The 16,401-nt window shown below is 43.6% G+C and overlaps 1 protein-coding gene across 1 annotated transcript in view; it reads left to right on the top strand.

The window, feature by feature from the left end:
* CLDN18 (claudin 18) overlaps positions 1–10,520 on the top strand; it is a 26,191-nt gene extending 15,671 nt beyond the window's left edge. The window contains exons 2-5 of the mRNA XM_052648173.1: positions 5,587–5,751; positions 6,361–6,478; positions 9,226–9,336; positions 10,349–10,520. Coding sequence (XP_052504133.1) covers positions 5,587–5,751; positions 6,361–6,478; positions 9,226–9,336; positions 10,349–10,520 — 566 coding nt within the window. The remainder of the gene's footprint in view (positions 1–5,586; positions 5,752–6,360; positions 6,479–9,225; positions 9,337–10,348) is intronic.
* Positions 10,521–16,401: the final 5,881 nt, after the last annotated feature.

Genomic DNA, 16,401 nt, shown 5'->3' with positions numbered 1-16,401 from the left:
TCAATCTTCATTGAAAATTGGTATCTAATTCCAAATGTAGAACATACACTATCTAATTAGAATATATCATATCTAATTCCTGACCAGGGATCGAACCTGGGCCCCTGCATTGGGAGCATGGAGTCTTAGCCACTGGAGCACCAAAGAAGTCCCAAGGTTGTTAATTTGATAGCAGGGGCATCACACTCTAGCCTGAACTGGTCAGTGGTGGGGCATCACTTCTTTGTGGGAACATACATGGTCAGAGCTATGTAGTTGGAGCCCGCCTTAGAGTTGAAAAGGCAATAGGACAGAACCCACCTACGCTGCATCAGCCTGCTCACTGCCCACCAGATCCTAAGCCCACTTTCCCTGATCTCCTCCCTACGTTGGTCCAGGCCTTTCTGTTCCTCCTCTTCTCAAATCTTCTTCCACTCCTGCCCTTCACGCTCTCTCACACGTGGCTTTTTCAAATCCTCAACTGTATTTTATCAAATGAAAGGATTCAGGTTTGTACACAGTTAGTACAAGCCAAACTCATATAGAGTTGGAGAGAGATAACTACTTTTTTCAATTGTCTTATTTTTAATTAATTTTTATACAATTGTTAAAGATTACTTTCCATTTACAGTTATTACTGAGTGTTGGCTACATTCCTCGTGTTGTACCCTACATCCTGGTAGCCTATTTACATCTTCCACTCCTCTACCCCTATATTACCCCTCGTCAGTCCCCACTGGTAACTACTACTTTGTTCTCTATGGAAAAATAGCTTCTTTTTAGGGAAGGGGAAGAAACTGAATCTTACAGATCCTGACTTAGTTCTCTGCTGGGACCAAAGAGCATCTGATCTTCACAACATTTCTTTGCAAGAAATCTTTCTATCCCACTCCAGAGTTGGGGAGACTTGGCTTCTGTGAGGTTAAAAGGCTTGCCTAACGACACTCACTTGGTATCATGAAGTCTGTGGGATCTCATGAGATGCATAGGACCTCCATATGGGTTCCCCAGGATCTCTGGAGAATCGAGGCCCTCCCACCTTGTTCTGAAGGCCTTTCCTCTAAGGTCTGACCTCAGACTTCCTTCTTCTGGGATCCCCCTCTTTGGACTCTTCTACCAGACCTACCTGCCTCCAATCTAAGGCCAAGCTATGCATGAAGATATGAATCATCTCCCCTCCCCATCCCAACAAAGACTCCATGTCCAAGCTTTGGCACTTAGTGACTTGCTGTTTCATCAGCCCCACCCCCACCCTCCAGCCAGCTCAATGATATCAGCTGCTAGAAACTCTTTCCTCTCAACTCCCCATTCTGAGCACCTCCTCCTAAGCCCTCTTGATTATTAAGCCCCCAGATTATTCCTTGCAGCTTTATGTCACTGAACCATTAAATGAAAGTTCCTAGGGATCAGGGCAAAGCATAAATATTTATCTAAAAGTTTCCCCAGGAGATGCTAAGGTACAGCCGGGATTGGGAACCATGTCCAAAAACACCTTGCCTGTCAGTTCATAGCTACTTTGGGAGAATAAGATATATAGCAACAGGGAAGGAACATTCAGTTCCCATTTTTCTGTTTGCTTCTGTCAGCTCTGAATCCTCCCCACCCTTCAGCTCTGATAATATGTCTTTGTTCATTGGAAAGAATGCTATAGTCACACCTTTAGTCAGGGAATCAGTCTACAGAGCCAGTTGACTCACCTGTTATCAGCTGATAAGCCTATGCCTCTTGCTCATAATATCAAATAAGACACAGAGTAGCTAAAAGAGAAATGTACCTCCTTTGGGAACCATTTCTCTGGCTGTGTATCTAAGAAGAAGGATTAGACTCCTGGATGGTAGAGTCTTCCAGATGGAAAGGAATTTCCGGTCACCAACGTGTTCCTCCATGGTCATTACTAAACAGAGGGCATCTAGTGAGTAGTAAAGAACACTGTCCCTCACTCTGGCAACTGCCCCCGTCACAGCCCCCACCCTCAGAAGAACCCCTCCCCAAGGGGTCTCCAAAGCAAGGAGCTTAATTCATCCATCCAGGTTCAGAGTTTTGGCTCTGACAGTGGTTCCACAAAATATAAGTGGTAGGAGTAAGCTAATCCTATCCATAGAAGGAGATTCTAAATATAAAAGGGAGCTCAAAGTCATGGTGGACCTGATTCAAAGCAGGTACCAGTGTTGATCAGAAATCCAGAAATCAAGAGCAAGCAGAAAAGAAATAAGGTCTTATTTCTGACCTTAACCTGACCCAGCAGAGGCAAGAGGGCATCTGAGCGCCTGAGGCAAAGGCTGGCCAAAACAGGCTGACTGGGGCTCCGGTACCCAAGGGCTCCTGTGGCACACAGAGCGGCAGCTGCTGTCCACATTAGGCAAGACCAGAGCTTTTATTAATACCTCCCACCAGCCAGCATCACCATCCCTTCTAGTCTAACAAGGCCGGGGTAGACCACATATCTCAGCCACAGCAACAGTCACAGCGCATATGTGATACATTTTCAAGGCTAAATACTAGAACCACTCAATTGAAAGAGATTCAGCGACACCATCCCTGCTCAGGATAAATATGATGTTCATAGAATGAGGAAGGGACATTCCTTATTCTACTTTGTTAATATTGTCTGGTTCGTTGGTTGGTTGGTTAGTTGGTTGATTGAGTTTTGGTTGTTTTAACCAGATGCCTTGCCAGGTGCTTCCCAAAATGGAAAAAAGATTTTGTTCTCTGAATGGTTTAAGGTTTAAGATATCCAAACAAGAGCAGTTATTACAACTTCAAATAGGCTTTTGAGTATACTTGAAGTTCATGAAAGGCCCATGGGGACAAGATAGCAGGAAAGTCAAAGTCTCTTCCTCCTCTCATATGTCTGGTTTTCTGGTAGCAACATCGAAAAGCAGAAGAGCCCTAAGGATATTTCCTGAAGTCTGGGGATTCCCCACAAATGTCCTCTCCTGAACTAACCTTCTTGAACCACAGTTTTGAAGCTTAATTGTGTGTGTGTGTGTCTGTGTGTCTGTGTCTGTGTGAAAGAGAACTAGAAACACACAATGAGTAAAGTCAGAAAGTGGTTCCATTATGATTTCTTAGCCAAGGTACTTCCAAGGTGAAAAGACATTTAAGGTTCAGTATTTCCAATGGAAATATAATCTTCCCAGCTTGTAAACTGCTTGAAGACAGTGATTATTTCTCATGAAATTGTATTCCTCATACAGCACCTGGGAAAGAGCTTGGCAGAGAATTTGAGCTTAAAAAATTATTGATGAATAAATGAATGCATTCATGGATGGGTGCATGAATCTGTTAACATATGACTATGATAGTATATCAACCTGCTGAGTGAATACACAAAGGTGTAAGTGAATACATGAGTAGATGACACATGCTTGCATTTGCCAGTGAGGGAATGTATGGGGTGTTTGTTCCCAGTATGTGTGAGGCCAACAAAGCCATTGGGCAAGGCATTGGGAAACAGAGGTAACATGCTAGAGCCCTCTTAAGGAGTAGATCCAAAGGCTATTCTTAAACCCTCATGAGTTCTTTTCAGCTTCCTGAGGTCACCATGACACTAGCATCAGAAAGGTGCAAGCCCAAGGTGCCAATGTTCATCAGTTCTCCCAGGAGTGAATGGTCAGATTCTAGAGGATTGATCCACACTGTAAACCAACACATTTACCCTGGGAATATAGTTGTTAACAGGACCAAGATTGATGATGGATCCCTATAGAAATCTCTTCCCAGCAAGGAAGCAAAGTTAAAATCATGAGTTTTCTTAGGGAGAAGAATCAAGGGAATGGAGGTCAATGGCATAGAACTAGAGAATCTGGTTTCCATCGTCTCCCTACCTGGTGAGAAAGTTCCCAGGGCTCCATTCCTCAGACACAGCAGAAGGCTCTTTAATGAATTCTGCATGATGTACCTCTCCTCTTTTCAGTATCTTTCATTGATTGCCAATTCTCCCATCATGACAAATTGCTTCATGATACACATCTTAGAGTGAATAAGCAAGCAGTTCCATGGATATTGGCCATATTTGAGATGGAAATCTTTGCAAAGAGATTGGAAAGAATTTCTCCCAGGGCTTCCTGGTCTTGAGAGTCACATTTATAAATACTCTCCTGGGGCAGGTAATTCCCTGAGATGACTTTTGGAGAATATTCCTTTATACACTCTTAGCATCCATTTCAGAGGATGACATTTTATGGCCGAGTCTCCAAGTTTGAAGGATACATTCTATTAGAAGTTTACAGAACCCTGTACCTTGCTGGCAGCCAGAACTCTGCCTGTTTTTCCAGGATAAAGTACCTCAGAGCAACGTACTGTGATGGGAAAATAACTATTTTGAGACAGCTCCAGGTTTGCCCCCCAGCTCTGCTTTTCCTTTGATATGTGTGTCTGGGCAGGTTATTTACCTCTGAGTTTCGATTTCTTTAAATAATATTACCTACATTGTAGGGTTTTTTAAATATGGACTCAGTTTTTTAATGTCTGAAAAGTCTCTAATAGCGTTCAATTAAAAGTAGCAATTGGCTATGACCACTTGGATAGGACAGAGCTCTCTGCTTTGCTTCATGTGGTTCTTCAGTTCTGTTCTACCAGAATTACCCACCCTAGTGGCCTTTCCCTCTAGAAAACACAAGAACTCATTCGTCTTCCTTTTATAAAGTTCATTATGCTTGTAGTGAACATGTTTGATGACCATCTTTCCCCACTTTGGCATAAGCTCCATGAGGGCAGAGACCTGTTAATTATTGTCATCCCTATGTCTAGTCATGGGAGGAGGGGTTCATTCAGTAAAAACCTGTTGCTAAGACTCACTGCACTTTAAGGAGGCACTAGAAACCACTTTAGAAGTGTCTGGAGGGGAGGTCACTGCAAGAGAGTCCCCAGAGGACAAAGAACTTCCACTGATTCCTGGAAAGGGAACTGCTGATAAACTGTGGTTGTGCTGAAAGACCTGAGATTAATATAATCATCTTTTTATATAGGCCCCAAATGCAGTTCACCATGACCTTAATAGTCCCTTTGGGAAGAGGCAATGATATAGTGCCCTTGGTATATCATCTGGAGACTTTGCTTCATTATAGGCTATAAATTAAATTGAGTTTTCTGGAAGTGGACACAACTCTATGAAGCACTGAGCCCCTGTGAAAAGACTAGAGAAGAAAGATGTTTGAATTGGAAGATAAAGCAACCCAGTTTTACTATAAGCTCTATCAATAATTTTTTTCTATCGATAATATTTAATGTCACCTTAGTCAAGGCATTCCCCTTCTTGGAACACAGATTATCAGGTTTTAAAATGAGGAGATGAAATATTAGTAATTAATATTCTTAATAGCTAAATTCCCTTGACCTTCCCTGCTCCAATAGTCCATAGTTTTCTCATTCTATAGACATCTGCATGCATGTTTTTCATCAATCAGGGGAGTTTAAGTGATGGTTTTGCACTTTCCACAATTTTGTATCTCCTAACAATGACAAGGTTCACAGTTTCTGGACTTTCTGCCTCTCAGAAGTTTGGTATTGGTTGGCTGTAGTTTCTCTGTTGTATTAAACCAGAGCCTGATCAATCTGGCTGAGGTGGTCTTATCTGTCTGCTGTGTTCTGTCCCTTGTCCCACAGCCATGCTGCAGGCCGTGCGAGCCCTGATGATCGTGGGCATCGTCCTGAGCGTCATTGGCCTCCTGGTGGCCGTCTTTGCCCTAAAGTGCATCCGTATTGGCAACATGGATGACTCTGCCAAAGCCAAAATGACACTCACCTCCGGCATCATGTTCATCATCGCAGGTAAACAAGGAGCCTGGGGATCCCTCTCTCAGATGCACATCTGGGAATGTCAAAGCAAAATCATTCTGGCAGAGAAAACACAGCTTCTCCCTGCTGGGCATAGTCTGAACATGGGTAAAAGCTTTACACACTGGGCTTCAAGATCTGAAATTAAGTCTCAATTACACTCTACAGAATTACCGCAAGTGCTAAGATCCCTCTTAGCTGCCAGCCTCGCCTCATTATAGGAGATTCTCAACTCTAAGGTAGTCACGTGACTCTATCCCTAAAGGCATTATTCTGTTGAGACTTTAAAAAATGATTATAAGGGAAGAGCCCTTGACATTGTCAGAGGACCAGATCCCAAATATTAATATTTGTACTATTGACCCCTTGTCCTGAGATGGAAAATCTCTTTCTGCACACACACCCATCCTTCCACAAGTAGAGATAAGAGACAGTCCAACTCATAGTGAGAATTCAGTAATCAGTGCTTGAATTGACCATTCTGGTATAGGAATGGAGTATTCTGTAACCTGCCCATCTAAACTCATGTAAGCGTACACTGTCTCACAAACAATGTGATCCCTTTAAAGCTGACTCCAGAGTTTTCTTCTTCTTTGCTTGCAGGTCTCTGTGCGATCGCTGGAGTGTCTGTGTTTGCCAACATGCTGGTTACTAACTTCTGGATGTCCACAGCCAGCATGTACACCAGCATGGGGGGGATGGTGCAGACTGTTCAGACCAGGTAACCTCCCTAATCTAGACTCAGTATTTCTCAGTGAACATTGTTGTAAAAATCCGATTAAGCACATATGCCTAATGTGACTGTCAGCGCCTGAAATAGCAAAAATTTATCAGAGGCAACCATGCCATATCATAAATCAACAATGATCTGTAAATTCATAAACTTCATTTCAGTGAAATATCCTTGGTGATATGACTTGAGGCTGATCTGACATTTCCATTGAAATATAGCGACAGTTCACAGTATTTATCTAACACTCATACACAGGCCCCATTGTGGTGGCAATGAAACAGGCACTGTTAACCCAAGCATGTAAATGAGCATCACCCCACATCTCCAGTCAGTGACAGGAACCCAGCTAGGGACAGGGGAAAGCTAGAATAGAAATGAGTGAGGTGTAATATAGGTGAAAAAGTGATGTTTCTTCCTTGTATGGCTGCTCTTTCTCTCATTCATTAACTCATTCATTCTACAAATGTATCAAACACCTGCTGTGGGCCAGGAATCATTCTGAGTTCTTGGAATAACAACAAAGTCCTCGTTCTCATGGGGGTCACAGCCTAACAGAGGGAGATGAAACCTCACTGTAATTTGGTGTTGCAAGCAGAGTAGAACTTTTCAAAGATGCAAGAGGAATTCTGCCACCTGTATTCATTTAGCCACTTCAAAGGAATGTATTTCATAGCAAGAAGCAGCAGCAAATTCCTGAAGGAGAAAGATCTTTTTCTAGGAGAGTCATGTAAATATTATACCTAAGTGACCCATCATCTCTGGAGTGGATACGCTTGGTACTTCTCCAGCAACACCATCGTGGAAGACAGATGAGTGTGAGCATGTGAAAAATCCATTACTCTCTGGCTCCCTGGAACTCCATTCACCATGTGTGTTCCTGTGTTGTTTTGAGAATGGGAAAGATATGATCCCCATAAGGTGCCCTCATCCTCCTTTACAGTCGTCCCATGGTCACTTGACTACAAGGACAACTAAGAAGCATGCTGATCAACTCATCCTGGTTTCCCTGGGTGGTTGTTTTTGTTGTTCAGTCACTAAGTCATATCTGACTCTCTGCGACCCCATGGACTGCAGCTTGCCAGGCTTCCCTGTCCTTCACCATCTCCCAGAGCTTGCTCAAACTCAAGTCCATTAAGTCAGTGATGCCATCCAACAAGCTCATCCTCTGTCACCCACTTCTCCTGCCTTCAATCTTTCCCAGCATCAGGGTCTTTTCCAACCAATCAGCTCTTTGCATCAGGTGGCCAAAGTATTGGAACTTCAGCTTCAGCATCAATCCTTCCAATGAACATTCAGGGTTGATTTCCTTTAGGATTGACTGGTTTGATCTCCTTGCTTCCCAAAGGACCCTCAAGAGTCTTCTCCAGCACCACAATTCAAAAGCATCAATTCTTAGGCACTCAGCCTTCTTTATGGTCCAACTCTCACATGACTACTGGAAAAACTATAGCCTTGACTATATGGACCTACATGGTCCATATAGTCAAGGCTATATGCAAGAGGTTATAAAAAGCAAGAGGTCTCTGCCTTTTATATGGACCTTTGTCAGCAAGGTCCATATAATCAAGGCTATATGCAAGAGGCTATAAAAAGCAAGAGATCTCTGCTTTTTATACACTGTCTAGGTTTGTCATAGCTTTTCTTCCAAGGAGGAAGCGTCTTTTAATTTCATGGCTGCAGTCACTGTCCATAGTGATTTTGGAGCCCAAGAAAGTAAAGTCTGTCACTGTTTTCCTGGGACTTACCCAGTTTTAGCCCTGATAGGCCCAGATCCTTGGAAACTTCTCTGTCATGGGCAAATCAGGATGGTTGGTCACCCTACTTAGAAAAGCCCACCTTGTCTGCAGTGTCTGGATGCCTAGTGTCAGTGTCCCTGCCTGGAAAAGTCACCCACTACCAGGGATCCAGGGCTAATGCCCACCATTGCTCTCTTACGTTATCTCCTTAGAACCTGCCCATGTCTCTTGGACAGGTAACTTCAGAGATTTTTGTTCTCAGATAATCCTGTTTGGATATAATTGACAAATGGGAAGGTCACCAGTTTTACAGTCAGACCTCCACAGGTTAGAATTTAATGTGGGCTGGAACAGAAGCAGCATGAGGGTATGGTCGGTATCTATCTTGTTCATCCCTCTGTTCCAGTGCCAGGCAGTAGGAGGCACACAGTAGGAGATCAATAAATACTTGTTGACCAAGTAAGTAAAGAAATGAATGAAGAAATGAATGGTCTCTTCACATTAGGTCTTTCAAAAAACAGCATCCATGCTCCTACTGGCATGGATGGTTACCAGGGTTACTTGAGTTAGAGATGATGAAAGCTTCTTGGTCCACAGTAAGAACTCAAGAGACCAAAATTCCTTCTGAAATAATAACTTGAGACTGATCTCATATCGCTCAAACTTCTCTTACCAAACCTTCAAGACACTTCCCTTTGCCAATAGGAAAGAAGTAGAATTTTCCTGAGGTGTTTGAAATTAGAGACTCACAGTGAATTCTATGCCTGAGTGATGTTAAGGGCATAAGAATCTCACAACTGTTTTGCTGAGTAGCTTCAGTTCCAATTCTGATCTCAGAGCACCTGATTCAGTGTGACCCAAAGGACTGTGTGTTCAGGGGTGGGCTGGAGTAGGTGGAATCCGAAAGTGGGGACAGAGAGGATGAGCATGGCCAGGTTCACAGGGTAGAGCCTGGGCAGTTGAGTCAGCCACATTCATAGCCACTGTCTCCCCACCCAGGTACACCTTTGGTGCAGCTCTGTTCGTCGGGTGGGTTGCTGGAGGCCTCACGCTGATTGGGGGTGTGCTGATGTGCATCGCTTGCCGGGGTCTGGCCCCCGAGGAAACCAAGTGAGTCTCCCCATCCCAATGTAATCAGATATTTGATCCAAGTCCATTTTAACATATCATTTGCAGCCAGAACGGTCAGCGTATGTATACAGAAGAATGCTATTGACAAAAGGATCATGAACCTTATCTTTTATGGGGAAGCCTAAAGAACAGAACAGGAATATGTCAGCCTGAGCAGATTGAGAAGTGATGCTATTGAAGGAAAAACGAAACAGCCCTCTAGGCTGTCCCCCAACTCCAGTACTCCATAAGTCGATGATTCTCAGCTGGAAGCAATTGTACCCGCCTCCCCACCTCTCCCCACCCCCTACCCCTGCCCTGGTCCCCAGGAGATATTTGGCAACATCTAAAGACTCTCGATTGTTACAGCTCTGGAGTGGAGGGTTGAGTGATACTGAAATCTGGTGGGTGGAGGCCAGGGATACTGCTAAACATCCTGCCAAGCACAGGACAGGCCCCTACACCAAAGATTTTCAGTTTCAGAACATTAATAACACTGTTGCTGAGAACACCTATTGTACTTCTCTCACTGGGACTGGGATTGGGAGACCTGGCTTCGTCTGGTTCTCCTGCTTACCAGTCCGGGGACCTCTAGCCAGTCATCTGCCTTCTCTGAGCCTTTGTTACCTCATCCACATACTGAGCAGATTAGCAGAGATGGATTGCTCATACGTACTGATCAGCTTACAAATTCTATGATTCTTTGGCATAACCATGTTCCCCTGCACATAGTTTCTGGTTCAGCTTCATCTGAATTGATGAACAGATGGAACTCACTGGTCACTAACCCCCAACTCTAACACGAAGCAAGAAATTCTGCTCCACTGCAGAGGCTGAAAAGCCAGTGTCTCAAAGCCCAAAACAGCAGCTGTCTCAGTTTACCTAGGACTAAGGGTTTCCTGGGACACTGGACTTTCAGTGCTAGAAGTCAGACATCCTAGAGAAAATGGGTAATTTGTCCTGCTACCAAATACATCTCTAGTTGGTCATAGAGTGTTTCTTTTTCTTTCAGCTACAAAGCCGTCTCTTACCACGCCTCAGGCCACAACGTCGCCTACAGGCCTGGAGGTTTCAAAGCCAGCACTGGCTTTGAGTCCAACACCAGAAACAAGAAGATATATGATGGGGGTGCCCGCACAGAGGATGAGGGACAGTCTCATCCTTCCAAATATGACTACGTGTAGCCCTCCCCCCAAGTTACCCGGGCAGGGGCAGAAGAAACCCCTCCAGATCTCACCCCAAAACAAGGAATTCTACCTTGATTTCCCATAGCTTTTGACTCACAGTTGGAAGTTAGAAAGCCTTGTTTTTCCCTGTGGTGAGGCCAGATGGTCTTGGCTACATGCCTCTGTCTCTAACTGTTCCATCACAAAACAGCTGAGTTATCATATGGCATTAGAGGCTAGAGCCCACATCTGCCAGTCCTCTTATCTTTTTTTTGACATAACCTTTTTAATCTGATGATAGAATATGGTTTGAATTCCTATCAATCACTTAGATCACTTAGGCAAAATGTCTGTCCTCCTTCTAGCTGACAGCCCATTGATGATCTATTTCCCAGCTCATCCCCTAGAACAATTCTGAAAGGAAAAAATGAGTCAATCAAAAGACATCATTTTCTACTACTTCATTTTTGCCTCCCCTCCCACCCCCAGCCCTCACTTGGCTACTAATAAACACTGATTGAAGAAGAGATAGGGAGAGGGGGAAATATTTATCATATCTGCAGTTCATTATCTGAGTTTTCTTACACTGTGATCTTTAACATTACTTGGGCCAAAGTGATTTCACTTGGAGGAAACCAACATTTGCACCTCTGCTAACATCTGCTGGACTCCCCACGGCATGTCCTCTTTCTGTCACAGGCCAGAAAGTCTCTGGAGGAACAAGAAAAGGATTTTTTCTTTTTCCTTTTTATTTTTTTGTAATCTAAATATATTTGGTATTCTAAATATAGTTAGAATAAATAATGTATTAGTGAAATGATACACTGTCTCTGTGAATTAGCCTCACCCCTGCACATGAATAGAAGAAAACGAAAAAATAATTGCTTTGATGTTGTCTGTATTGTACTTGGCAAAATCACATTGAAGTCTGAATTTCATGAAATGCTCACTGATCCTATTTCTTTCCCTTTGAGGTCTCCTGGACTCTGGTTATGGATGATAGAATCAGTGTAATCCATGTAAAAACCAAATAATGGGACGCAGCAGGTCCTAGGAAGTGAGTTGAAACTAGTTCTATTTTGAAATGAGATGAGCCTGAATATAATGCTTCCCAGTGACATGCGGCCACACTCACAAGCCTACAGGCCGCTGAGAGTTGAGGGTAGTAGCACTTACTTGCTGTTCCCTGAATTCACCTCCACTGGTTGGACCATTAGATGTTCAAGAACTCTCTGCAGCGACCCACCTTCCCTCCATTTGTGTCACTGCTGCCAAAAGCCTAACCTCCTTCCTCCAGGCCACCAGCATCCTGTCCCAGCACCAGAGCCAGAACAGGCCCCCCCAGGGAACTGTGGTAAGGGTACTCTCTCAAAACTACCTAGTCAGGCAGTGGCACTGCCACTGAGGGAATCTGACCAGTGGGTTATTATTTGAGGGGGTGGGGGAGGAAGCCCTCAGGCCAATAGTGCATGTGAAAGTGGCTTCCAAGGAAATAAGGAATATTCATAGGCGTCTTCAGGACTGAAAGACTATGTTCAGGGGAACTCCAGACCATGGCCCATTAAACAGAGAGGAATCATGTTCACCAAGAACCCAAAGAGTCAACCCAGAGACCCTACTCACTGAGACATGCATGCACGTGTGCTCAGTTGCTTCAGGCGTGTCTGACTCTTTGCAATCCCATGAACTATAACCTCCCCAGACTCCTCTGTCCATGGGATTCTCCAGGCAAGAATACTGGAGTGGGTTGCCATTCCCTCTTCCAGGGAACCTTCCCAACCCAGGGATCAAACCCGGGTCTCCTGCATTGCAGGCAGATTCTTTACCACTGAGCCACTAGAGAAGCCTTCTCACTGACACAGCAGTGTTTAAAGACCAAATCAGTACTCATGAAACTCTAAGATGGGATAAAGAATGGACAAATAAAATCAGGATGGACCTAGAGATGATCATACTAAGTGAAGTAAGTCAGAGAAAGACAAATATCATATGATATCACTTGTATGTGAAATCTTAAAAAATGATACAAATGAACTTAAAAACAAAAACAGACTCAGGCTTAGAGAAAGAATTCATGGTTACCAGAAGGGCAGGGTTGAGGGAGGGATAGACTGGGAGTTTGGGATTGACTTGTACGCACTGCTATCTTTAAAACAGATAACCAAAATGACCTACTGTAAAAAAAAAAAAAAAAAATTAAATTAAATCAGCAAATGCATGCACACCAAAGAAGTAGGAGTTGGGAGAGAAAAAGCTGAGCAATGTAAGAAATGGAGATTGTTCAGAGTCTTCAGGGTTGGCGTTGAAGGCCATGGGCACAATCAATTCTCCCTCCCAAAAAGGGCAGAGTCTTGGTCAGTTCTGAGGCCCTGAGGTGTGGCTCTTTAATTAGCATGTTCTCTATCAACACTGAATTGTTTGAAAGCCTCCATGTAGTTACAGTATGGTTTGTAATTTTTTTTGTTGCTCTGTCTTATTGTATATTCATTGAGTATTGACCTGCATGTTTTGTTACTTAAATATTAAAGATACTGTTATCTCACTTTTGAACAGCTTCTGCTCTTTTTTCCTAAGCTTCAGAGAGTGGAGTTAAGAGCCTCAGCACCTCAAAGCTGAGCGCATCTCCCTGGGATGTTCTGTTTGCAGAATCCATGTCTTCTCAGCAGCAGCCAGGCTGCCTGGAAGTCGGCCAGGTCTGTCCCAGTCCAGTTAGTAGTTTCCGAAGGTTGGGAAGCCTGAATGAAAAGGGATTCCCAGAGCTGCCAGGCATGCAGCATGGGGTCCAAAAACCAAGATTAGCTTGTCTGACCCTGAGTGCACCAGCCTGGATGTCTAATGTCATCAATCCACCTTGGAGCTAGTAAAACAAGACACCCAGTGCCTGTGCCCTGATGACATCAAGGGCTGGCTTGACCAGCTCAGTTAGCCGTACTCACTGAGGCTGCAGCAGTCTTTGGGAACAACATGAATCAGAACAGCCCAACCCCTAATTCAGGTCGCATCAATTCCCAGCTGTGTTAGTTTGAGCAAAGCACTTAACCTTTCAGAATCTCAGTTTCCTTATCTATAGACTAGAAATAATAAGGCTAATGGAATAATGTAAGTAAAGGGTCTATTTAAGTGAAAACATCTGACTTGAACAACTTTAAGACAAACTGGGCCTTGTCTTGTGTAGCTAGGATATGAGGCCAGGGTAGGTTTCAGGCACAGCTGGATCAAGGGATAGGATCAAGACTCTGCCTTTTTCTGCCCTCATCTCACATCTGCTTTGCTGTCAGTTGGTGTGCTTCTCAGGCAGCCTGCCCTCATAGGATAGCAGTGATGGATCTTATTTCCAGGCATAGGCCATCTTTCAGCTAGGTAAACTTGCCAAACTTTCCTGATATCTGTAGGAGAAAAAAGTCCTGATAAAACTCACTGGACTATTTGAGTCATGCATCCACCCCTAAACCTCTTCCTATAACCAGAGCAATGGTAGTTAGCTTAAATAAGCCTGGGTCCCTAAGTCAAAATATAGAGATTCATCAGATTCATCACTTGCCTCACAACCCGCTGGCAAGGCAGGAGATGCAGGAGACACAGGTTTGACCCCTGGATTGGGAAGATCCCCTGGAGGAGGAAATGGCAGCCCATTCCAGTATTCTTGCCTGGAGCATCCCATGGAGGGATTGTGGGAGCCAGGTGGACTACAGTTCATAGGGTCACAAAGAGTCAGATGTGACTGAAGCGACTGAGTTCACATGCACAAAGACTGTACTCTAGGCACCCAGAGTCCTTAGCAATCAGACACTTACTGCTTTGCCTCATTTTTTAGCCCCTTTGGTTGAACCTGAGCTCCAAAGAGAGCCTCAGAGGCACAACCTCTGAATCTCTGACCATTTACCAAACAGCACAGTATTTACAGTACAGAGAGGGAAGGTCTGGTGGACCAGTTTTATTCTCATGGGAAACTGATGATTATAACCTAAAAATGACCAAAAAAATATAAAAACCTTCCCATTCAATTTTTTAAACAAGTAGGATTACCAAACTGGATAGTAGAAAACTAAGATTAGGGACATTTTGAAGACTCTGTGTAAAAACAGAGTGTTAAGTCACAATGTACATGCTTAAAATATGCCTCATCACTGTTACCCATAAAAATCCCTGAGGAATCCTGAGGAGAATGTGAGAGTTGGACTGTGAAGAAAGCTGAGCACCGAAGAATTGTTGCTTTTGAACTGTGATGTTGGAGAAGACTCTTGAGAGTCCCTTGGACTGCAAGGAGATCCAACCAGTCCATCCTAAAGGAGATCAGTCCCGAGTGTTCTTTGGAAGGAATGATGCTAAAGCTGAAACTCGAGTACTTTGGCCACCTCATGCGAAGAGTTGACTCACTGGAAAAGACTCTGATGCTGGGAGGGATTAGGGGCAGGAGGAGAAGGGGACGACAGAGGATGAGATGGCTGGATGGCATCATTGACTCAATGGACGTGAGTTTGAGTGAACTCCGGGAGTTGATGATGGACAGGGAGGCCTGCTGCTGCTGCTGCTGCTAAGTCGCTTCAGTCATGCCCGACTCTGTGCAACCCCATAGACAGCAGCCCACCAGGCTCCCACGTCCCTGGGATTCCCCAGGTGAGAATACTGGAGTGGGTTGCCATTTCATTCTCCAATGCATGAAAGTGAAAAGTGAAAGTGAAGTCACTCAGTCGTGTCCGACTCTTAGCGACCTCATGGACTGCAGCCTTCCAGGCTCCTCCATCCATGGGATTTTCCAGGCAATAGTACTGGAGTGGGTTGCCATTGCCTTCTCCTCAGGGAGGCCTGGTGTGCTGCAATTCATGGGGTCGCAAAGAGTCAGACACGACTAAGCGACTGAACTGAACTGAACTGAACCGAGTATGAAAAAAGACTAAAAATATTTGTTCTTTAATCCAGCAGTTCCTTTTTCATATTCCCTAAGGAAATAATCATAAATATTTATACCCAAAGATATACATCAATTGTTTGGAAGAGTGAAACTGGATCAGCTTAAAATCCAACTAGAAGACTTAAATAAATAATAATTTATTCATTAATCATAAATTAATACACAACCATTAAATTAGTAAGATATTTTAAATATTAATTCTTTTAAGTAGTGCATTGAAAATGCTGCGGAAAGAAGTATATTCTAAAATATTTTAAAGTGGTTGCTCTTATAGTGATATAATGATTCTTTTTCTTTATACTTCTCAAGATTTTCCAAATTTTCTTCAATGAGAAGATCTTCATTTCATATCCAAAGAAAAAAACAAAACTAAAAATTTATGGAGAAACAAAAACTTGAAAATGATATCCAGACATGGTACAACAATATAAATATACTTAAATATACACTTCAAAACAGTTAATATGGTAAATTTTATGATACATGTCTATTTACTACAATTTAAAAATAACATCCAAGCAGGAAGTCCACAAGGCAGGTGCAGCCTGTTACCTGGAGACCTAACCATCTCAGGCAACTTGGTGGGTGGAAGCTAGTAAGTCCTGGCTGAACAGAGCTCGGTGTTTATTCTGAACTAATAAAATGAAATGCTCATGAGCCCAGAAATTGGACCTCTATTGAATTGTTTCTGTTTTTCTTCCCCTCTGGAGATCCTGTGGCTTCATTTCTCCATTTCATCACCTTTACTCATCCTTGAAGATGGGAGACAGAGGTCCACACCCCATAAAGGATGAGGATCAGAAGAGAGTTAGGGGAGCCAGGAACAAGAGACCACGCTTGCATTTAATCTCTTACTTTCTCCCCAAGATCACACATTCCCACTCCACTGGCCTCCCCAGTTCCCAACTCCTTTTTCTGAGAGAAGGACCAACCCAAAAGAGCAAAGACAAACTTGCTATGGGGCAGATGATCTAATGTCAGCCAGTG

Source organism: Budorcas taxicolor, chromosome 1 (genome assembly GCF_023091745.1).
Source record: "Budorcas taxicolor isolate Tak-1 chromosome 1, Takin1.1, whole genome shotgun sequence".
Classification (NCBI taxonomy): Eukaryota; Metazoa; Chordata; class Mammalia; order Artiodactyla; family Bovidae; genus Budorcas; species Budorcas taxicolor.
The sequence above is the reverse complement of the archived record's forward strand: the minus strand, read 5'-3'. Positions and strand labels throughout refer to the sequence as shown.